Genomic DNA, 24,712 nt, shown 5'->3' on the forward strand with positions numbered 1-24,712 from the left:
ATTAAAAAAATATTAAAAATAGAAAAGGTTATTTTAAAATGTAATAACATTTTATAAACATGTAACAATATTACTGTTTACTGCATTTTTGTCAAATAAAATGCAGTTTTGGTGAGCACAAGAGACTTACCGGTATCTAAAAAATATATTTTTAAAAATCTTACTGACCCCAAACTTTTGAACGGATAGTGTTAACATGTATATTGTAAGATTCATATTATAGTAAGATGTCAACATTTACATGTTTTTTTATTTTGACAAATCTGTCCAAGGCTGATTTTTTCCATACAAAGGAAGTGAATGGGTACTGGATCTGAGAAGCTCTAAACATGAAAAAAGCCTCCTAAAAGCATCATGAATGTAGTTCATACAAATCATGCACCAAGTCTTTGAAACCATACATTGCATTTGTGTGAGGAACCGACCACAATCCACAATATAAGCTGAAATTCACTAAAGATATTTTCCTTAGGGAAAGGCAAAGCGCACAAATTTCATCTAGGTTGTGGTCAAATCAATCAATCAATCTATCAATCAATCAATCAATCAATCAATCAATCAATCAATCAATCAATGGTGAAATTAGTCATGATCCTGAACATCATCTTTAAATAAAGGGGGAAGAGGGGAATATTTTCAGTAAATTTCTTTCACAACTGTAAAATGGTAGACGGCTTGCTCAAAAGATTCTCAATATAACGGCAAAGCAATTTTTCCAAGGCTTGAAAACAGTCCCTATTCACTTTTATTGTATGAAAAAAAAAGCTTGGACATTTTGCTAAATATTCTGTTTCTGTTATAAATATTTCCTCTCATGTTCTATAAAAGAAAGAAAGACTTGACAGTCTGTGACAATAACAGAATATTGAAAGAACTATCCTTTAATATCAGTACAAATCTATTGTGGTAAGGTTGGTTAAGGTGAACACAAAACAGTCACACGGAAGAAGAAAAGAAGAAGAAGAAAACACTTCACCTCATCATACTGGTAATGTTGTTGCAACAGTGTGTCAAAAGATGGGGGGGGGGGGGGGGGCTTGGCTCTGTAGCTGTTTGTCTCTGATAAGGCCCTAACACATGAAGATATGAACTGCTCTGTTTGTGAATGCGAGCATGTGTGTGTTTGAGAAAGGTATTCTCCCTTTTTCTCCTAACTGTAGCTAATTCTACTTTTACACATTTCATATCACATTCATTTGCAAGAAAACCCGCTTTGGGGAATCACCTTGCGCTGTTTCGAAAATCTAGACGTTCTTCAAATCTAAAAAGTTGCCTCAGAGAAGATGAGCTCCAGTCTAATGTCATACAGTATGCCCGTGTAAATGCTAGAAATGATGAAGCCATTCCGGCTTCAGCAGCCCGCTAGCCTCTCAAGGGGACGCAAGGCCTACTTCCAAAAAGCTTGAATTATTTATTGACCTAGGTGGGAGTGCTCTCTGGAAATGTTCAAACCCTTTTTGACAAAAGAAAGCAACATGTTTAATTCCTAATGTTTCAGATCAAAACAAAAATACACCATCTTCACTTTCTCCATACATCATTTAATAATAACTTTACAGGCAAACAGTGTGCAGTACTATTTTATTCTGGTGCTATATTAGAGTTCCTGATTTACAATTTTGGCGAAACAAAAAAATAAATTAGGTGCCCTCAAAACACACATTTACGTTCGCACACACAAACAAAGCACTACGACTTGATCTTTGCCAGGTGGCAAATAGTACCTCAAGGCTCCCTGGCCCACACATCTTAATGTGCAGTATGTCAGATGTGCCGGGTTGACCTTTCACCTCTGAGAGGCTGACTGCAGGGAACCCTTTGTTTCACATCTAACACATTTCAGACCTTACTATGTATTGTAATCTCTGCAACTGGCTTGCGTTGGTCCGGGGCATAGAATTCGTTCAGTTTTTTTTTTTTTTCATTCCCTTGTGAAATATTAACTGGTTTGTATGTGATGTAATTTATGCGTGCTGGCACAGAAGCATGCCCTGCTAGTGGAGTTCATTTTTGTTTCTACGTTTCTGAGCACAGACTTCACATCTCAGCAGGTTTTAAAAAGTTAGGAAATTTAAATGGATAGACATTTCAATGATAATATTGTTTGGTATGTTCTTTCCACTTTTTCCAATTTTTGACTAGTGTAACCAGAGGGGAGTTTGACATGCAGCTTTGTGTGTGTGTGCGATAGTGCCGTGATGTAAATAAGAAAAACAAATCGTTGCAAAACCTCCGTTCTCGTTTGCCGTGGATATTCTAGTACGAGTGTTGTTCAAGTAGATCAAGGGAGCAGTATAATATCTGAGATTAAATGTGTGGGGCATCTGGGGTTCTCTCACCGAACAGGATTTATGCAATTATTCTATGATGAATAACACTACAGATATCACCAGAGCCTCATGAATATTCGTGAAAGTCACTGTATGAAATGATCCCATTCCAGTACATCACACACAAGACCGTTTGTAGGCTTCCATCTCACACACGTTCAACCATGTATGTGTGCATGCACAACAAATAATGTCAAGCATCTTTTTTTCTCAGAGTGTCCTTCCAACTATTTGTTAATTTCCTGTGAAATTTTTTTTGCAGTAGTGAAACTATATAACTCAGCAGATCTCGGTTGAATGGCCACTGCAGCTCAACGACCCAGATGAACGTCCACCCATAACACGCAGGCCTATACCATGTAAATCTGACCTCTAGCCATGATGTTTGACTACCACTGCACACTGAGCTACAGACTTGCTTTCTAAATGGGTCAGTTGATTAAAGGACATTTACAGGACATCGCCACTGTACAAGCCACAACTGATATATAGATATAGAAAAATGTTGTTTCCTAAACAAGATGAAATTCACAGTGGGTTTTGAGGAGAAACCACATCATTAATCAAATAAAACGTAATAAACAAATAATTTATTAATAATGAATTATTTCATGAATAAATAATCAATATCAATAAAAATAAGTTTAAAAAATAAAAATGATAAAAAAATCAATAATAATGCATAAATAATTAAATAAATAAAATAGATAGATAGATAGATAGATAGATAGATAGATAGATAGATAGATAGATAGATAGATAGATAGATAGATAGATAGATAGATAAATAGATAGAAAAGCAGTCTCATGTGTGCTGAAGATAAACTACACATGAAAGTGAACGACAAATTAAGATAAACAAGTTTGTTTAGACCAGTGAAATGTAAATTCTGATACTGGTCTCCTCACACCTGTCCTTGAGCTTACAGCTTACAGATATCATATACGGGAAACAGACCTCGATACAATACTTTTTTAAAAGGATGACTATTTTCACACTTAATTAACACTTGTTTTTTTCTCTTTGCAAATATGTTTCTGTCGTCCTAAGCAACCTGAATCCAACCCATACATGTCTCTGTGTACCAATAAGATAATGTGAAAAGTCCTATGGGGGAATTAATTCAAGTGTTGAATTAATGGCAAATAAACGGGTCCTCAATGGAACTGCATTATACCTCGTCTAGCTCCACACAGATGATTCGTCATGTTGATAAGTGGACAAAGGCCTAGATTACCCTAACAAACCCTGCTTTGTGATCCTGTCCTCCGGTTAAAGAGGGCACAGGGAGTAACGAAGCAAAAGGTACCACCGTCTGTCAATTTGAATCAATTTACACATCAGGGAACGGCAAGCCGTGTGTCCCCCAGTGCTACCTTCACAGTGACAGATGTACGTCTACAACATGTGACCTGAGAAAACGACCCCTAAAAGCCACCTGCCCCCTGGGCACAGTGCGGGTAATTTGTCCCACTGTTCCTATTCGACACTGTCGATGGCGATGGTTGTCTGAGGTAAGAGGAACTGACAACCATGGACTCCCCAGGGCAAAACTTTCCACCCAAGTGAATCGGTAGGATGAAGGTTAAAAAAAATTCTAATAAATGACTTCTGAGTAGTCATTTGGTCTTCATTATTCCCTCCTCAAAAAAAATGATCCTGTTCCACACCCACATGCATTTAACAGGACTATAAAAGTATGTTGCTTCCTTGGCAAGTCATATTTTGCAAGCAACGTGATAACTGTAAAATACATACCTTTTCTCTTGGGTGTTTAAAAAATATGCACTGTATATCAGAATGGTAAAAAGGTTTTAACACTTAACACACCTTAAAAGTGTATTATTTAAATTAATGTTGGTCAAATATTATAGAATCTGATCCTGGCAACTGAACAACATTAGCATTAGCTCCAACCGTAACTACTGTCTATGTGCAATCCTTAAAGTCCAATACAGCCTTAAAAAGCTATCGGAGCAAGCCTAACTAGCTAATCTATCCCATGATAACAAGAACATAGATTAAAAGAGAAGAGTTGGCTGCACAGAAAAATTTATATAAAAATTTACAGTGGGTCACAATGCTAATGAAAAAAAAAACAGTTTTGAGATGGCCCACACAACTGTTTCCCTCAGTCATGCTGTACAATAATGATCAATCTCAGTGGAAATAACTTTCACTCCCACTTAACAACAACCCAAATTTCCTCCATGTGGGACTGTGGCCAACACTGACGATTAGTTCTCAGGCTAGCATGTAGCAGCTGGACTAAGCTAGTGAAAAAATACGCATGGCTCCATCATGGGTGCGGAATGTGACAGCTCATGCTCATAGCATTTTTCCCCATCCGCCTCCTTTTGATTCAACAAATCGCCATAAACTTTTCCTGTCATCGAAGTGCATTGTGGAGTGCAGTGGGTCCCAGTGGGGGAAGAGCCATTCTTGCTAGCTTTTCACACTCGTATTTTATTTCCTTATTGTGTTTGGACTCCAGCCTACAACATCCAGGTGGAGATGATTTCAAGGGCGAGCGCCAAAAATGTGCTCTAGCAGCGAGGGATGGACAGGGATAACTAAGCAAGCTCACCTCTTGGCGCTGAGCTGCCATTTTGTGTCCAGCTTTGTATAAACATGTCTTTCTTTGGAACATGTGGAACACAACGAAGAGATTCAGTACATCAAGTACACACTTAAACAAATACGCTGTGCTAAATGTAAAATTTAAGTGGATATGTGAGGAAGCAACTCTGATTGTATGAAGCAGAAGTCATTGAATCAGTCATTTTGATCAATAATTAGCCTACAAAAGTTGTTTTCTTTGCCACTTCCTGTTTTATCATATGACTGCACTAAAATACGGAAGTTGATTTCAATGTGAAAACCTAAAAGACTAATTTGGGAGAGAAAAACCCAAGATGTTATGGGAATATATTTTTTTTAAATATTACAATTTCTCATTGTCATGAATTAAATTATATGATGCCCAATAAAAAAACTCGCCTCAAAACCATCAACACGCTGTTAAATGTTAATTCGCAGAAATTATATTAAAACTAAAATCAAGCTATTACAAAATAATTCTCTGAAAAACAGAGAAATGTAAGATAGCACAAACAGTATACATAAGTGCTCAAATTACAAAGTGACGTGCCAATTCGAGCAGTAATCCAATTCGCGCCCAGCACAAAATGACACATAGTTCTTGAGAACTCGCTATCTACCTGGTTATTAGCAAAAGCTACATTTGCTTGATGAAAGCACAGCCAAAAGAAGGCCATCCCCAGGAAAGGAGGGCTGGTCTGGGCTTCCTTTAACACAGCAGGGTCTGGTAATAAATGCTCGGCCTTTTGTTCCCCGCACAGTTGGCAGGAGGTTAGCCAACAATACAGCAGCCATAATGCCCTCTCCCAAGGGATGCTAGAGGCTAACACTGATTCTGTTACATTGAGTCGCAGCAGAAAGAAAGGCTAGGTCATGAACTACTTTTTGAATCACCTCAGCATCAAGCCATTGTTTTGTTCTCACACTAAAAACACCCTTTGAATCCGAAGTTCTTTCTGTCATTTAGCTGGTCACATAATTGTGAACATGCACTACAGCGCAAGGTGTCTTTGATGCATATTGTTTTCCAGGCTTACTATTTTTAGGTGTATGTGACTGACAGCTATCTTTGGACCGCTACGGTGGGAGACTGCAAGATCAAAAAGGCTACAGCTGTCTGAACCCCAGCTTGCCTCGCAACCTTAAAGATCACCCGCCGACAAGACCTAAATTGCTGATACAATCTACCCATAGACGGTGGTTCCCTGCTGTAGGAGAGGCCTGTAGGGCTGCAATCCCAGCAGACCCTCAAATGCCCTGAAAATTAGGCCAGAACTTTAGTCTAGACTCATGAACCCTGGTGGTGTCAGGTTGCCAGGCCACCTGAGTTAGCATGTGGCCCTTTTTCTCCACACCAGCATGTAATGTGTGCACCTCTGTGGGGAGGTAGGAGAGGAAGGGGTCTCCGGCAAGCGTGCTCAGGTGTTTTAACAGCTGCCGACCCCCTTTAAGCTGTGAGGGTGGTTAAAAGCACTAGGAAGTGACCGCTTGATCAACTCCAGATGTCGAATAATAAGGAGTGGGGGGACGACACCTACAGAAGGTAGGACTACAAATGTCAACCCGCCACGTCTCATTCCTGAGTCATGCTGGCATCTTACTGCCTTTAGCCTGGCAGATGACTCCCGGAGATACTTATTACTGAGGGAGTGTCGCAGTACAGAGTAAATCAGGAAATAGGGGGTGGAGCTTGAAGATCGAAGTACACTTCCAAATAAATCGTTCCATTACCGGCAGATTATGCCTCACGTCTCCCCCCACAGACACCTTTAAGTCATGTAGCTTACCGGCTGCCTTACCGGTGAAGTCGGCAGCGGGATAAACATTTTGAAAATGGAAACCCGAGCGCAAAGCCACAGACTGGGACCTGCGCCACCATCTCGCTGCTCTTTAAATCCCAAAGCATTGAGACACTAGCATACCCACTCAAGGTGCACTCTAAAGCAAGTGCGTGGAGGACCCTTCTCTCTTTCTTTCTCTCCTCCTGTCTTTCTTCCCCAATCAGTCCTAGGTCAAATTGACTATAGGCTCCAATTAGCAATTGCCTGGTTCTATTGTGGAAAAACAATTTGCCACTTAAAACGGGACTTCTCAAAAATGCTCGAGCTGTTTTGCTTAGAATAGTTTTAAGAGCACTAGTCGTTTTTAAGAGTCTTGATAGTGCAGCAGAAATAGGGATCGGTGTGAGGACATTATCGTATCTTAAATAGAAGTGTTGCTGAAAAGCAGAATGAGTTTCAGCTATTATCTGAAAAAGCTCTCTGTACTTCACACACCCATCTTCACGCATACGCACACGCTCGCTCTCTGCGCATTTAAACATTTTACTCCCCCTAAACACTGGTCTTGTTTTTCTTCAGCCACAATCCTACATGAAGTCTGTTAAACACTCAGCACATGTACAGTATGTAGGAAGTACTCGCACACCACTTCTTCACACTGTAAGTTCAGTTGTATCAGTTCAGTAGCGTCACTTTTCAAAATAGCCTTCACTGTCAGCTTCTGTGGTATAGGTGTGGAACAGTCATGCCCTTAAAGATCCAAACCATTTAACAGGTTAATATAAGCAGCTTCAAAATGACAGTAATGCACGTTTACATGTGCAGTAAAAATCGAGCAACAGCATTCTGTCTACAGTCGTCATCTGTCTGTTTAAGTATGAATGAAATAGAAAATTTGATATCTCCACCTCGCTTGTGTTGCATTTGACTTTTGAGTTAAATGCATGTTGTGTGTCATCTCGGTCTTCCTTCAGGGGATGTGCATAACACCCAGGACAACTGTAGTCTGATTAACGTGTATCGGAGTCAAGCAGCAATAGCATTATCTAGCTCTGTTAGTCTAACTTCAAAAATCAGACCATTACAACTGCAGTCTGAATAAAAAAGACAAAATATTATTGTTGTTGTCTGCAGAGAACTTAAATATTGTGATATAATATAATATTCCATAATATTATATTATATAATAAAATATAATATAATTTGTCTTATTTGGTGATGTATTTTTTAAGCCTATTTTCAGTTATTAATTTTACTGTGTCATAGGGTGAAATAAAATAAATTAATCATATAAAAATAAATAACCATAATTATTATATTATATTATATTATATTATATTATATTATATTATATTATATTACCCAAGGAAAGATTACATGTATATTGAAAAAGAGCTGGAAAAAAGCACAAACAAATACTACATTACTAAATCAGATGAACTGTTTTAATAATTTTTTACATAACCGCTTTGAGTTCTGGGTTATATTTTGCAAATCATTCCCAGCTTCCTTGGGGACACCTTTTCATTGGTTTCGAATGCATTTCTCAGCCAGGCAAAAATGGATAAAAAGAGAGAAGTATCCTAGAATTTTAGTGGGAAGAACATAGGCCCACCCACATGATGCAGGCTAGGCTGTGCTACACATTAAAGAACAGATTTTGCACAGTTGGAAAACGGGATTTATTCATTTCCCCAGGTGGAAGGAGATATTGTTGCCTCGCTTAAAGGGGCCCGTGAAACCATGCAGCTTTTATTAGAACGGTTTAATATTAATCATTCTGTTAGCTGCTGTGAAAAGCAACTTTAGGTTTCATAGTGTCACGTCCCTTATATACAACAGTACAAATATTTCCACAGATCTCCTCAGACAGAGAGAAAAGCTGTTTTTCTACACTCGTAACCAAAAGCTAAAGGACTAAGACAAGAAATGCTCACAGTGTGTCTGGTAAACACTCAAAGTTTGTTTGTTTAGAGTGTTATTTATTTATATATGTTTGAGAAAGCTTCTATTGGACTCAAACCATGAGCAGTGATTCAAATTTATATTCGAATCAAGAAACTAATGGTTTCCTGAAGTCCAGTTGTTGCATTGCCAACCCAGAAGTATAGTAAACGTGTTGCTAGTTAAGATCTAATAATAACAACACAGCTCCACACAAGCACAGATAGTCATCACGTATGAACAGCTGGACATGCAATATAGACTTCACCCAGCAATGAAGCACAGTGAGGCTGCTTATCAGGAATGAGTCAAATACTTAGCAAACCATATTGCAATTGTGACTTTGTTACTGAGCAGCAGAGGAAGTGTAATAAAGAGGAAGTCTAAAGCTTTCTTCAGGGCGTCTTTAACCAGCAGACAACGCAGAACATCGTCTTTTAGCTTGTGTGAAATGTGTGTTTATATGAAGATGTTCTTACCTATGTTGATTAACAGATGCAGCACCGGGGGAGACAGAAAAGAGAAAGAGAGAATTAGTGCATACAGAATTAAAATAATGACCAAACACATAAAATGAATAATTATGTGTTTATGAATATTCACCATATATTATATGAATTATATTATATTTTAAACTCCTATTTTTACGATTATAAAATGCTTGATATTGATAACCATATTCAAGGCTATACAACATATCACTTCTTTTGATCTTAGGTTCACAGATATATTTTCTCCCTCTTTCACATGATGTGAAAACATTTCCTGACAGATTTGGCTATTGCTTTAGGGAGTGTTCGAAAAATAATTACTTTTCCTTCAATTGGTTTGAATAGTAACTGTAGACATAACCAGATCTTAATGAATGACCTTCTGGTCTAGTGAACGTATACACATCTAACATGTTAATTACTGTCTGGTATTGCTTGAATCAATTTGCATTTAACCTAGATTTCCAGTTGACAGGGATTACACCATGTGATTAGTGTGGTCAATATGAACTAATACAGACTACCTTTATAAACACTATAGACTTCTGCCTATAGTATATTCATAGGATTTATAGTTTTGTCTTTATTTTGAGAAGTACAGTTTTATTTACTTCATAGAAGAAAAAGAGTGAAGAAAATACACAAAGTGTTTAACTTAATTGGTCAAGACTTCAAAGTCTAATGCTCTAACGGTGTAAAAAGATAAAAATGAAACTGGAAAATATTCTTCATTGATAACATCCATCATATGGAGTATATAATTACAAAACTGTTAATCCGTGGTTAATATGCCTTCCCTCAAGCTGTTCATAACAAACCAGGCATTACACACAACACTATGGTCTCGCTAATTCCCATGTCTCAGACATGCAAACAAAAGACCCCCTTAGACAAGAGGTATGACCCCCACCCTGGCCTAGTGGGTCACCTATTTGTGCCTCCCCGTCTTCTTTCCCACGCCAACCTCATACTCATTAGGGCCCTGCATAAGGAAGAGTGTCTGCTGGGGCATTAGTTTCAGGTGAACTGGTTGACATGGTGCCCTAGAAGGATTCCCACTCCTTCCACCCTTCCCGTCCTGTCTCCTGTCTCACCCCACTTTGTTTATTTGTTTGTTTGCTTCTCCCTGCGTACTTGGTTGCCAGACAGAGAGGTTCCCTCCGTTTCAGCAGCAACTGCCATAAACAAACGACTCATCATGTACAGTAACACACACACACTTATGACAACCTTAGCAGAAAATATGCCTACTTTTAGGTGGTCTTAGCCAAGAAAATGTAAAGTGTGTCATCTTAAAGGCCACTGATATCTCATCCAGTTCACTTAAGTGAATTTCGGATGAGCCCTGGTTCAAATCAATGCAACAGGAAGTTCCCCACGCACTGTAACGGCTCATGTCAGAGTGCCTAATTTAGGACACAGTTGAATCTCCACCCTTGCTAAAGTGTTTTGGAGAAGACGTCAGCAGACCTTCTCATTCTTCACAGAGAGGTGCAGTTATCACATAACCTGTGGAAAAGGGTGGGCGCCATCCCGGTTCTTTAATTAAAAGGGAGAGACTGCAAGCAAACTCATCCTTTTAAATGTTTACAGATGGCCATGTGTCAACAGCTCGCTGCTGATTGCCGTCAGTAGAGTAGCAACAGACAGCTGGAGCATACTGCTTCTCTCAAACATTCAACCATAGTTATCTCATGTGGTATGACTGTTTTATGCCACTTCCTATGTTGAGAAACATTATGAGTAACTATTTCAAACATAAAGCTGCAACTTTTGACCAAACAAGCATCTTTCCAGCAAATATTTGTAACCGAGCAACTACAAAAACTAAAATATGCTTCATTCTCATCTTATACTATTCTGTGTTAGTCAACTCACAATCACAATAAGAAAGCCAGTAAAAAGACATTCACCCTGCAGTCATGGGAAATAAGTGTAGGACTGGCCTGGGAACTGTTTATTTGACGCAAGCGCGCTGTTGACAGTATGCTTAGCTGAAGGAAAAGAAAACTAAGGTAAAAAGCAACAACAAGTGAAAAAGGGTAAATAGCTTGTGCAGACAAATTTATAGATAACATTCACGGTCAGTTGGGAGGTTCCTGGAACGTTTTCGGCCAATGGTTTTTGTTGGCACTACTAATGTAAACTACTCTTCCTTGAATCAGATGAAATGGGAAATTATTGGCTGGTCCCAAAGACATCAGCTACCCTTACATGACATGGGATTGAAACTCAAAAATCCATCCAACAGAACTCGGTTCACAGCACCCACCGCAAAAATGCAGGGATGTACTGTGGTGTATTTTTAGGGAGAACATGGAAAATGAAAATGGTAGTGCTCTCTGTGGCTTCTCAGAGCTCTTTGCCTCCAGGGACAGTAACCACCCATTCTAAGGAAAACAACATGTACAAGTACAATGTCTGAAGCAGTGACTCGTCCAACCTAAAATGAGCTGGCTTTTCAATAACAAATATCTCAGCAAAAAACAATTCAGTTACACCTACTGCCTTTCTATTCTAATGTGCCGTTCTGTTAAGTGAATAATTTTTGAGATTGTGACAAATAGTCTCTCAATGTACTGTTTTAGTCATCTCTCTCATTACAATGTGATGGGTATATGCCAGTGGCCACATACCAATGCAGAGAGAGAAGCCTCACATGGAAAAAATACATTTATACCCCCCTCCTCACATCACTTGTATCATTACACTGGCCCTTGACCCTACTGCATCTGCTCTCTCTAGGGGAGACATACACAAACAGCAAAGGCTGTTTGTCAGAACTGACGCCATAAGTTTCAGTTTGACTGTATCATGTCTGAAGAAATAAAATTATTATTTTTTTACATTGAGCTCCTGTGTGGTTATTTCAACAGCTCTCTTGGCAAATGAGTCAATCACCGGTCTGAGTAATCTTGTTACCTGTGAAATGCATGCATGCCACTTCTATTGGCACAGAACTACTGAAAAGGAGGCTTAGCTCAGGCAAAACAAACTAGGCGTTCGAAAGAGCCATAACTGTCTTGCTGGCTATGATTTTGTTTTGAAGGACCTTAAAGGACCTCGTGGTCTGAGGAAACTTTCACATTACAGATACAAGGATGACTAAACGTCACAGAATGTCTTTTGGTTCTGACTCTGCAGAAAGCACTCTGCAATATGCTAGGTGCTGTTGGGAATTAAAGAGCACCTTCTTTTTATCACCCTGATGCTTTACACCACATTTGTGGGGAACCATCCGTCTCACGGGAGCTCACAACATTCTGAAGCACCTTGTCAGATGCCGCCTGACCTAGTCGCTCCACACAGCACCCCAGGGGAGAGAAATAAAAAAGAACGAAACAATGACTGAGGGGTTGTGTGCAGCCAAGAGGAGAAATGAGGGGAGGAGGGGAGGTGACAGCGACAGGGAAAGAGAATGGGAACGCTCCGATGCTAAGCCCACCGCTCTACCATTTCCTCCCCCTCTGCATACACACACACACAGCCAGGCCATTGTACACCCAGGGGGCTTTGCAGATAAATGGCCGCATGTTAACCACATTTGACGTGCTGCACAAAAGGGGACACCGCGGGTCCCATGACGCAACCTGCAACAACTGAAACCCACCGCCCCCCTGCTTCCTCACCTCATCTCCTCCTCCTGCTTTGCCCATCCTAACGGAGAGAAAAAAAGACATGAGGTGCAGCGATTGGGTAAGGCTGGGACGTCAAGTGCAGAGAGAGGCAAGACAATTTGTCGCTAGGCTGTAAAGACTCCTCAGCATTATGCCTGACTGGGCTTTTTGACCCAATGCCATGTCAGAGCAGTGACAGGCCCAAAAACTGAAAAACAAATAAAAAAGTTATCTGAAAGACTTTTTTTTTTTTCCTGTATATTTCCACACAAAAAATTAAATAATGGAAATAAAAAATAATAATGTTAATATGTTTTTTTTTTTACCTAAACAAATCTAAAGCGACATTTCAAAGCTGGTGAAATATAATGTAGCTTAACATGATCACTCGACTTTGGTTAATTAAACACTCCATAGGTATGATGAATTTACTGTCATCTAAAAGATTGATGGGACTTTCAGGACCCCTAAGCATCCGATTGAATCGCATTTGTGATGACAGCCCTGCAAACAGGCCGTTACGGAGCGGAAAACTTTACTTTGAGCATTTGCCATGGACCTCTCTTCCTTTGGAGTCCATTCAGGTACAAAAATTGACCTCTGAACACCAGAGCATGGGAGCCAGCCTTCACTTTCACTCCTGCACCCACTCTCACAAGTACGGAGCCAAAAAAAGTATGTTTGGGGGGGAGGGGGGAGTGCTCGCTTTGCAGCGCCAGCACTAACCTTTTCAGCCTCGTCACGTCTTTGATGCCTGACGGACTACACAAAAGCACCTGCTCCATCCCCGGAGAGCTTCTTTGGTTCCCCCCGCACCAACCCCTGCTGACCTCACCGGCATTCCATGCCTTTGGGGGGCCCTTCCCATGGCTACCTCTTCCTCAGCTGCCCCCAGACCCTCCCGCAGCCGCCCCCTTCACCCCCCTAATCCCACAGTAAACACGGCAGGGCCGGCCTGTTTGGAGGATGCACGGGACTTCTCACAGAGCTCCAAGGAAAGGTGCACCATGGATAGGGCCTCGTTGCGTGGGAATGAGGGAGGAGAGGGTACAGCACCTCATTGAGATGCAAAGGGGTCACTGGCAAAGTGAAAACCTCATAAAGTGACAAAGGCCTCTCCAGGTTGATGTGGAGATGGGTAAAGTCTTTGGTTAATGCAAATGTAGGATTCAATGTGGTGCGATAAAATTATTTAAATAAATGCTGAAGTCTTGGCTGCCATAACAAATGGTGTGGTATATAACAGGAAAGTTCACAGGTAAAATAAGCAATTATTCATTGTTTCCTCCCACTTTTGTCTTCAGTTTAACAAAACAACATTGTCATGGCTATCAGTGTCCATCTGTCTCAATGTGTGAGATATTAGAGAAAGAAAGAAGGAAGAAGAGAAAGAAACATGTGTGTGTGTGTGTGTGTGTGTGTGTGTGTGTGTGTGTGTGTGTGTGTGTGTGTGTGTGTGTGTGTGTGTGTGTGTGTGTGTGTGTGTGTGTGAGAGAGAGAGAGAGAGAGAGAGAGAGAGAGAGAGAGAGAGAGAGAGAGAGAGAGAGAGAGAGATCAACTAGTGGATTGACAGCTGTGAGCTTTTTTTTTTTAGCTGTGTCCTGTTTTTTAATACAACGTGGGGAAAGAAAATTTTAATATTACATACATTGCTTACAAGGACATTGTAAAATGGAGAAAATAAGCTCAGCACTATCAATAAGTAGTCCTCACACATAACATGTAATAACTCTCTGTCTCGCACCTCAAACCTCAACACAAGTATCACTATCCTTGCCTCCCTGCATGTTTGCACAAAAGCTGGAGTGTGAACTGAATCAGCAGGCGGTGCCACCCTCGCATTACAAATGGCTTGATTGGTCCTTCCCCTTTTCCATTTCCTGTGTACCTTCCCAGAGCATCATGTGACCTCTCCAACATCTCTAACACTCCCCTCCCCTCTCCTCCAATCGCTACCCGCCATACCCAGCCAGCGCTGCTAGACAGCACACTAATTGCAGACATGCCAGGCTACCACCATAATAAAGCTGGGAGTTGCTTTGAGGGGGGGGGTGGCATGGTTTGCTCATTTGCGAGGATGGCTGAGGAAGGTGCCACACATGAATATTTCATTAGCTTTAATTGCTGAGGAACACTTTCTTTATGGCAGTCTCGCCAAAGAGGCCGCCGTTGGTAATAACGCGGCCTGGCCCATTGTAAAACTTGAAAAGCCGATGGCATTAAGACCAGTGATTTTGCCAGCCTGAAAAGGTGGGTTCAGTTGTACCATCTGGATCTGTGGCACACATGGCAATTCAATCCTGCTACTGCCTAGCAATTGGAACACAATTAAGGCCTGACATCATTCAGTTACAGTAGACCCTCAGGGCACCTTGTACATCAATATAAGGAAGTCTAGCATCATTCAGTCTGACAATTGAACTTCAGCACTTCACAACCAAGGTTAAGTAGAAACAGACCAAACCCTGCTTGTTTTTTTAATTCTGAAAAAAAAAAAAAATTCCCACATGCGCTATTAAATAATCTTTACTTTAAACACCTTTGAGCAGCTCGGGTTCCCTATTGTGGATAAATGCACCAGTTGAAGAGAGTGAAAGAGCTAGTCAATGCTAGAGTCTCATTTGTAGCAACCAGAGGCTGCTTTGACGGGGCCATCAGATCCAATCCTCCTGAGTGCTAGCGCTTACACTAAGGAAGAGGATCATTTAGCCCAGGAATGTAAAGCACAGGACATCCTCCCTGATAAGGAGCAGGCATGCCTTGCCCGAGGTTGTGGGCCAGGAGTTATCGACTTGAAAGGCAGCAAGTCAGCACTACACTCCTTGGCTTCTGTGAGCGGAGAGTCTCCTCATTACTTTAATTGCTAGACCTGCAACCCTCAAAAAAAGTTATGCCCTGTAATCTCAGATGAGAGCCCTGCTGGTGGACAGTAGGAAAAGCAGTAAAACGGAAAAGGCAGAGCTCGGTGACTGCTTTCAAAACCTCACCTAAGATAATGATAAGACACAGCAGATTTGAGGAGTGACGGGGAGTGAGGTGCTACAAATGCAGTCTGTCTGTCAAAGTGGAGGCATAGAAGGAATGCTGTCAGGAGTAATTCCTCAGTAGTGTTCATTTCCTGAGGTAGCAGGTTGACATTTGCTTATGACAGTGCCCACAGCCCCTCTGTCCCAGGCAAGTGCTGGGAATAGCACCACACTTTCACACTGTAGATTCCACATCTGTGTCAAAGGAAGATGTCAGAGCCCATTGCCAGTCCTTTTACTTTCACTTTTATGTTGCAAATTGATGACTGAATAAGTATGAGTTTAGATAACAAGGCTGATGTAATTACAGCTATTGGCCCTTCTAACATAGACGTGCATGTTTAGTCTGATCTCAGAGCAGTGCCTGTGACTGTGGGTCAGAATGAAAGAGGCCATTACACTCAAGCTAATCTCTGAGAGCAATCTATTCCAATTACTTAACCACTGTATCACAGGCCAACATCTCCACCCTCATCACAGCAAAGGGAAGATACGCGCCGATAGACGCAGCCTGTGTTTTCCTAGCAGCTCAGCGAGGGGAACCTTCAAACGCAGATGACTGGCAGCAAGGCCGCAGCCCATGGACACAGACTCTTTGGGCCTGTAATATAGATCTGGCATTAGGGCGGGAGCATTGTCAACAGAGTGGGCTTTAAGAGGCATTCACCCATACATGGGAGGTCTGGGCCCACAGATGTCATGACACCTTAATCCACCGATCCGTTATTGATTGTTCCATGTGTCTGTGACCTTGCCGGAGGTGTTCCACTAATCAAACGGGACATGTCCATGTGAGTGCGTACGGTGTATGTGTGGGGTTTGTGAGAGAACATCCATATGTGTAGGCAAACATAAGTCGGACTTGAGGGAACAATTAACAGTGATTCCAAACTGTCGAAAAATAGTGAAAAATAGAGGGGCTAAATGCAAAGAAAACAACTTTTATCAAAAGCTTATCAATTTTGTATGCACGTTGTAATCACAACAACACAAACACACAGACATCCGAGTCACGCTCAACCTTAGTTCCATTCATTATCACCGGGACTGTTGTTTCTGCTGCCTGCAGTGACATACCTCATTATTGACCTTGGTAAATCCTCGCTGTTTAGGCTAACGGCAATTCGGCGCCACAAAATGTCACAGCGCTACTCTGCAACTCACTCATGAAGAAAATGTGCACATGGTTAGTTAGGGGGAAGACGCACAATAAACTCTGTCAGTCACCTTGAACGACAAACATACACGTCCACGGCCGAGCACCTTGAACAACAACAGATAACTTGTAAAGTACAGCCTCTGACTATGGAAACATCACACGCTATCTTGATCACCATGGCCGACGTGGGTGTTTTTGGCATTCTTAGGCCAACTACCCACACCCAACGTAGCGATGGACTGCATACAACAAGAGCTGTGGTATTTGAAGCTGTATCATCTAGTAGAGAGTGGGAGAGCAAGAGAAAAGAGGAGGGAACAGACTCACTACTGTGAATTGCCCATTCCGGTTAGTCACAAGTGACACAGGACTAACGAAGCCTCCGGTGGTGTTCTCCTGTCCCTCTTAGCGGTGACAGATGTTAGGAGAACAGAGTCAGATAAAGCTCTCTGCACTAGCTTGGAGAAAGAAAAAAACTGGGGGATGGGCTTAATGTAGCTTAACTTGGAATAAAAACACCATAGTTATGCCACGGTTAGACAGTTTCCTGCCACAAAGTATATAGGAATCTAAGCATCTCCTAGCAAATATTCCAAAATATCACAAGCTTCAGCAGGATTCTTTGAATCGGCATGTACTCAGACCACAATGCACTTTGTGCAGATGCTCCCGAGACAACTCCTCTACCTAGACCCTTCTAATCTCTCACGTCCAGAGAAGAAGTTTGAGGCACACAATGGGGGCACGTCTCTACACTAATGTATGTTCCCTTGTCTTTGGCAGATAGCAGACTGCTTTAGCTTTAACCAGCCTCCCTGGGCCACCAGCATACAGCTTAATGCGATAATACGGCCGCCCGGTGAAGCATTAGGCCTTCTGCACCCCAGCAAACAAAGGACCCCCTCTTTCCAAGCAGGGTCCGTCCCCTCCCCAGTGTCCATAGGTGTTTGCTGAAGTAAATCGGCCTAAATCCCGCACAGCTTGGCCCAGCTGAAAGGGGAGGGGACTTGAATGAAGGTGTACAGATAATCTCCTTTTCTTACAAATAAAAAAAAAGTCGAGGGGGGAGGGAGCGAAACAGATAAAATTAAGAATTCATATCACATGGTGCATTTGAGTATTCTTACGTTCCCTCTGTCTCTCGGTATGCCTGTGGATTTGCATTTGTGATCCCTGACCTATTGAGGTACAGGGGGAAAAGCGAATGAAAGGCTAACACAATAATGGATGTCTTGTCTGTCAGTGAAAAGGCACAGGCGTTTGGCCCCTGACTGGATGTTTTGTCTCACTTCGTGAAAGCGATGGACTGCTAGAAAGTGTCGGTCCTGAGAGTGGCATCTGTCCCGCCATCAATACAAATCCATGAATCTCTATAACTAACGTCTTGTTTCTCTTATCTCTATATCTGGGTCGTTGGCTTATCTAGAATATGGCAGATGTATGGCAAATTTAAGGTGGTGGTGGTGGGGGGGATATTTCCAAATAAGTCAGCTAAAACTGAGTGTGTGATTTTGCTACAAAGTGACAACATAAACAACTAACACCTAACGTCTGTAGTAGCACTTTAAAAATGAATTCCACTTAGTCTCAAGCACTTGTGATATTTCTTTTGGGTCCATAAAACAATCTGTTGCTTGCCCCTCCATTCCCCCGGCCCCATCTCCCCTCCCGTTTACACACACTAACTTGTTTTCTCTCACTCAATTCTTTCTAACCTTATCAGTGTCTTTCTTTTTTTTGTCTCTCTAAGTCCCTCCCTATTCTCGCTCTCTTTCGTCTGCTATTTGGCCGTTAATAGTTTCAGACTGGCATCCAGTAACATTATCTAGCCATTAGTAAGGACCCCGTCCCTCGCTGGGGCAGTTGACTGGCGTGGGCAGCGTAACCAAGGGAGTTTAACAATCGCAAAGAGGCACCAAAGTTATGTCACTCTACCTCTATACCTCTAGCTCGAGATCATAGTTTCCACCTTTTCTCTCCTTACTCACTCGCTCTCACTCTCCCTTTCTCCTTTCTCTCTTGCGCTCTTTTCATCTCTGGCTTTGGGATGCTGAAAGCGAGAGAGTGGCCTGGCGGCAGTGAAAGGGCTGAATTGTGATTAAGAAGGAGGAGAGGAGCTCCTTTTCTTTGTTCTGCCCTCGGGGGTGTTTACTGAGGGGGTGTGTGGTGGAGGAGGGAGTGAGGGAGTGAGGGAGGGAAAAAATAGAGAGAGAGAAGGAGAGAAAGAGAGAAAGAAGGAAAGGGGGTGGCTGAAACATGGCATAGCAGATATGAAAGGCATTCAGGTCAGCACAGATGATGGTACTACTGGAGAGCTACTTGAGATTGGTGTGTGCATGTGTTTTAGAGAGTGAGACTACTATTTGTATATTTGAAAATAAATAACTGCAATAATTTTTTTTAAAGCCGTAGGAAGTGGTTAAAGGAGGGTGAAAGGTATCTGCTGCAGCTGCATTCACAATAGCCCGGTTGTGCACAATACGTGCCAAAGACAGTACACTAGACACCCTGGTACTGCCGATTATAAGAGCATGCCAATGAGATGCCCCAATGACAAGCCATTGTCTTAGCGCTTTGTCTCGGTGAACCTGCTAGCCTCTTTATGCCACCCGAACAAATATCACACAATGTTCCCTTCATAGAAACAAGTGATTTAATCTGTTAGCTGCAGTGACTCAATACAGTGACTTCTCACAAAGGCTTCTGATCATCTGTATTAGTAGCTCTAGCATCGGTTTCTAAACGAGCCAAAAAACGAGAATGAATCAAAAGTGAAAGTGACAGCTGTAGTACACATCATAGACAAATTATGCCTAATAAGAGAAAAAACATGAGAGAAATTAAAAACCGACGCAGCTGAGCATCACATCAAACTTACAACGATCTGTCAATAAAGAGAAAGCAACACACAACAACAGAACCATGACAATCTATAGAAAGCTGCAACTTTATAGTCTTGCGCCTCTGACAGTTTTGTCAAGCTGGCCCTCACAGCTGGATGTGACGTGCTGTGAAAAAAAGGGGGAGGTTTGGGGTGTGGGAGGGTAAATGACAACCACAACACAACTGCAGCCAGAGAGCGGATCGAGTTTCACATAGGGCCTAATGTGACCTCCCATTGGGCCCTCAAAACAGTGGGGTGGGGCCGCACTGCAAAGAGAAGAGGACCTGAACTACAAACTATAAAAATACATTTGGATTAATTTTTTAACAAATCTGTCATTTTTATATTCAGTATTATATTTAAATTGGATAATGTGTCTTCGAGTTAATGAGGCGATAAAGTAAACAATTGAATTTTTACATTCAATAATACATTTTTAACTGATCATTTAAAATAATAATTGTAGGCTAATTATATGTAGGCTTAAGTGTGTAGCTGTTCAACAGAGAAGTATCCAACTAGTCAATATTATTAATGTGTGTGTATTCTTTCTATTATTTATATATATAATAACGGCAAGTGAAGATGATTCAAAACATTTTATTCAACTCACGTCTCATAGCCTACAAGACTCGTTTTACAGTCATCGCCGGATATACACTATTTATCTATAGGCTATAGCCTACCCCTCTACTTATTTTCCTCAAATACATTTTACTGTCATTAAAAAGAATGGAAAAAGTCAATTTCCTGAAAGTTAAATAAATGAGCAACTAATGTTTTCCATGGTAGATGTTTTCAAATAGCTGAAAACAATTATAATAATTTCAATCCGAATCACGAGAACTGAATGACCGCTTCACTCATTTTTGCCCCCATTTGAAAATAGTTTCAACCCATCGACTTTATTCAGTGTCATACACTCCGCGACAGGCAACATTGATTTTAATAAAATCAATAGATCGCATTTAATAAAGTATCGAGGTCAAACATAGCTAACAGGGTCCGGGAATGTGTGTCAATTCTACTCCCGAATTAACTAAAGCAATAGGCTATTTACATTTATTTACATAATACAGCTTGATCAGCATAATAAGAAGTGTTTTAAAAAATATTACACTCTGATCCAATTAAATTAAATATTTTCTTTTTACAAAAAAATATATGTATCTATAAAAGAAGGACGGAACAGCGTGGGTAATAGTCTGAAGGTGTTTGTAGATGTGTTTGTTTTTCTTTGTGTCTAAAATTCTCCTCAGGCCAATAGCCCAAACCAGGACTTTTCTTTTTTGTTTTATTTCCTTAGGATCCCAACAAAACAATCGTTACTTCAATTCACGGCAATGACCCCTTCAACACAAATCCAAAGTCATGTGTTTAATAAGTCATAACGGTTGTGACTATTTATAAGTTAAGAAAGTGACGAAAAGTGTCCCAACACATAACCTGTAACCGTACAGCAATACTCCTTTACAATTCCACAGAAGACAGAAGTCCATAACAAGTAACAAGTGTAAAAGTTTGACTAAACAAATAAAAACACCCAAAACAACTTTCATACGCGTTTTAAGGTATTTTAGAGCCGTATTGTGTCCAGCAGAAGACACGCGTGCGCGCACGCACTCACACACACATAACGGTTTTGTGCTGTGAGATAATAGACGCTCACATCTGAACTCTCCCTCTAACTCATACTCTATTACAACTTAAAACATTTCCACGGCAAGGAAACCAAATTAAATCAGTAGGCTTATAGCTACCTTAAGTACACTGCAACATAGTTTACACTGTCGTTGAGTTTTCCGCACTCTTCTGTACAGCGCTTCAGTTGACAACGCACAATATCACCCAAATCCAACTGTGTTTTAAAGACGCGAGAACAAGCTCGAGACACGTTTTTCGACATAAGATACTTTCTTACCGTTCTTTCTCCTCGGGTTGGCCTGTTTTCTCCTCTTACACCGGGGACCCTCCGCCATGATCTCCTGCTTCATTGATAAGAGTGGGTCAGATGGCAGCAGTCCGCATGGGCTCCGCTCCTTCATCCAAGATCTAGCAACCAACACACACACGGCAACAATTGGACTCTCAGGGCAGGAAGGAGGATGTGTGTCGCTCACAGGAGAGCAAAGTATATTTGGGGGGTAGAGTGACTGAGATGTCCGAATGAAGTTATCCAGGAGGGTTTGTTTAGAGGGACCGTGAGCGTCCTGCGCGTCGTCTGATCTTTTGAAGTGTGTGTGTGTGTGTGTGTGTGTGTGATCGGACAGCAGCGCGTGAGTGCGCGAATGAAGGGGGACGGACACACCGACACCTTCAAGTCACCATAAAGCATGCTGTGCGTATAGAGCATATCATAGAATGAAAAGCGATTAAAGTTTCCGGCAACTTGTGTTTAGCGGACATGGCTATGTAGTTTTTTTTTTTTTTTTCACTTTTCACTCTTTTTGCTTTAAGTTGTTATAAGCATCGGATCTGGTGGGCTACTTTCTTTGTGAGTCTGATGGATGTAAATATTGGCTTCATAATTTATCCACTGCCTGACTTATACTGATTGACCGAATTTAATTAAGCATAATTACTTTTCCTCGGAAATGACAGGATATTCCCGTTAGTTTATGTTATAAAGTAGCATACCGTGCTGATTAAAAAGGTTTGCATATAGTTCCCTTTCATTCTCTCTTTTATATATATATATATATATATATATATATATATATATATGAAAAGGGTCAAAAACATTACGTGTTGCATTTGAGTAAACTCTTCTAATTATTGTTTAGAATAAATCTTACATTCGAAATCTATGTGAGTTTATCACAATGTAAAATGTAAAATAAAATGTGCAGTATTGTGGTGGCGAACCCTTAAAATAACACACGGAATAAAGCTTGATAAACAAACAAATAAACAAGGCACATTACCCTCTCATCACAGTTTATCTCATCACCGCCGTCTTGGACAATTCGTGGATACTACATATGACAAATTTAAATTATAGTTTTTTTCAGCTTATTTATGGAATTTCATTTTTAAATATAAACTAAAACTAAAGTAGCCTAATGTGCCTAAAATCGAAAATAAGATTGAAATGAAATGCGGATGAAAAAAAAGTGTTGAGTTGTTTTCTAAAGGGAAAGCATCCGTTTATGAGAGCCGCGTAAACATGCACTGATAAATTTAACGAGCGACATCATCACCATCATCCCTGCGTGAAGCTGCCGGTGTGTCAGCATCCGTGAGGCGCGCGCACCTTTCTCACCTTCTCACCTGAGCCGACTGAAGCCAAGTTGATTGAAATCTCATATTCGGGAGGGGGTTAAAAAAGTCAAACAGGCTGTATAAAAAGCATCCACAAGGACTCAAGTACACACGAAACAGGCTCACCTACCCGATTCTATATGAAAATTCCCCCAAAGAGCCGGTTAGAGGGGAGGAAAACGCCACAGAGATGTTTGGAGCGCTGAGGAGGACTATAATGAGGGACCGTTATTCCTGATGGACAGGTTTGGACTGATCTCTGTGAGCCACAACACGGAACAAACCTGAGGACGCACTGACGTGTTCCGCCTCTTCAGATGACATTTCTGCGCTCTCTCTTTTACTTTTGCGCTCCGAGACTCTGACACACACGCCACCTATCTTTACAGGGCGGGATAGATGGAGAAACACTGAGGTCGTCTGATGAATCAGATCAGGTGCTCGCGTCTATCGCTCTGCAACACACAGGTGGGACTTTGGAAAGGTGAGGCAGTGGACATTCTATCCTGTAAGCGGAACAGAGCAAGAATGGTTAGAACTCGAGCATTGACCGCATGATCTTAAGGAAGAGGAGCTGAAAAGATGCACGAGAGGCTGCCGGTGCTGCACTGATCTGACAGGTAGCTCACCTGTGTGTGGTTGTGTGTGTGTGCGCGCGCTCTCTCTTTCAGGCATTTCATTGTTACTTCTTTTCTTGCGCAGTGATGAATGTTGCATTTGCAATTGTCACGCGTATGTTTTATATGTGATTCAGTGTGTAATTTATGGGCTGCTTATGGGCTCCAGGGTGAACAATGCAATTAAAAGTGATAGTTTAGTGACTCTGTTGCATATTTCAAGCCCGACCTGATGAATTTGTTGCAGCAGGCGATCAAGAACAATTTATTTCCACCAAAATCTAAGCTATCATAACAAATCTCGCTATATACATTTTCAAACGTTTTTCCTCCTTTCCACAGCCTTCTTCACCCTTCAATCTTTCATTTTATTACAGCACTCCGTGATATATTAAAGGCACTCTGATTGGTACAGTGTGAAGAAATTTACCCTCCCTAAATGCATGCATTTTTTTGTAGGGATTACTAATTGACCAATAAAACGCCAGTGCTGTTTGATGTACTCATTAAAGACCAATTGGATTTCACTGGAGGCGTTTATAATAATCGATGCATTTTATTTAGACATTGCATGAGCATTGCGTTCTTACACGGAAAATCCCTCGTTGCGCATGATGCACATAATAATAATAATACATGTATATTAATAGTATTACTATATCATTATTAATTATTGTAATTGCTGTTATTGTAATATGAAATACTATTTTTTTCATAAAACATGGGAACACTAGACGCTGCTTTTTCTCTTTTTCCCTCTTCATCCATTATTTTTATGAATGTGTGTTGGTGCCTCTGCGGAGTGTGGCGTGAAATTGGATCATAGTCGAGAGAATAAAACCCTAACCTAGAAATTTATTTGTGTCGATTATTTCTTTGTATTCTGAGACACTATGACCTATTTTCTGGAGAAGTAAACGAAAGAATCGAGTGCAACAAGGACGGTGCTCAGCTAACCGTTCTGTGTGTGCTGTTGTGTCAATTGGCAGCAGAAGTTCTG

At 41.1% G+C, this 24,712-nt stretch overlaps 1 protein-coding gene across 6 annotated transcripts in view; it reads right to left on the reverse strand.

Annotated features, from left to right (window-relative positions):
- The window catches only part of zeb2a (zinc finger E-box binding homeobox 2a), a 67,723-nt gene that overhangs the window by 24,901 nt on the left and 18,110 nt on the right, over positions 1–24,712 (reverse strand). For 2 of the 6 annotated variants that reach the window (XM_079619873.1, XM_079619870.1), the window contains exon 5: positions 21,756–21,886. In XM_079619873.1, the coding sequence (XP_079475999.1) occupies positions 21,756–21,886 (131 nt within the window). Of the gene's footprint in view, positions 1–21,755; positions 22,081–23,096; positions 23,116–23,225; positions 23,372–24,712 lie in introns of those variants that run through there. The other 4 variants (XM_079619872.1, XM_079619875.1, XM_079619871.1 and 1 more) reach the window with 4 other exon arrangements.

Source organism: Phoxinus phoxinus (genome assembly GCF_949152265.1).
Source record: "Phoxinus phoxinus genome assembly, chromosome: 7".
Taxonomy (NCBI): domain Eukaryota; kingdom Metazoa; phylum Chordata; class Actinopteri; order Cypriniformes; family Leuciscidae; genus Phoxinus; species Phoxinus phoxinus.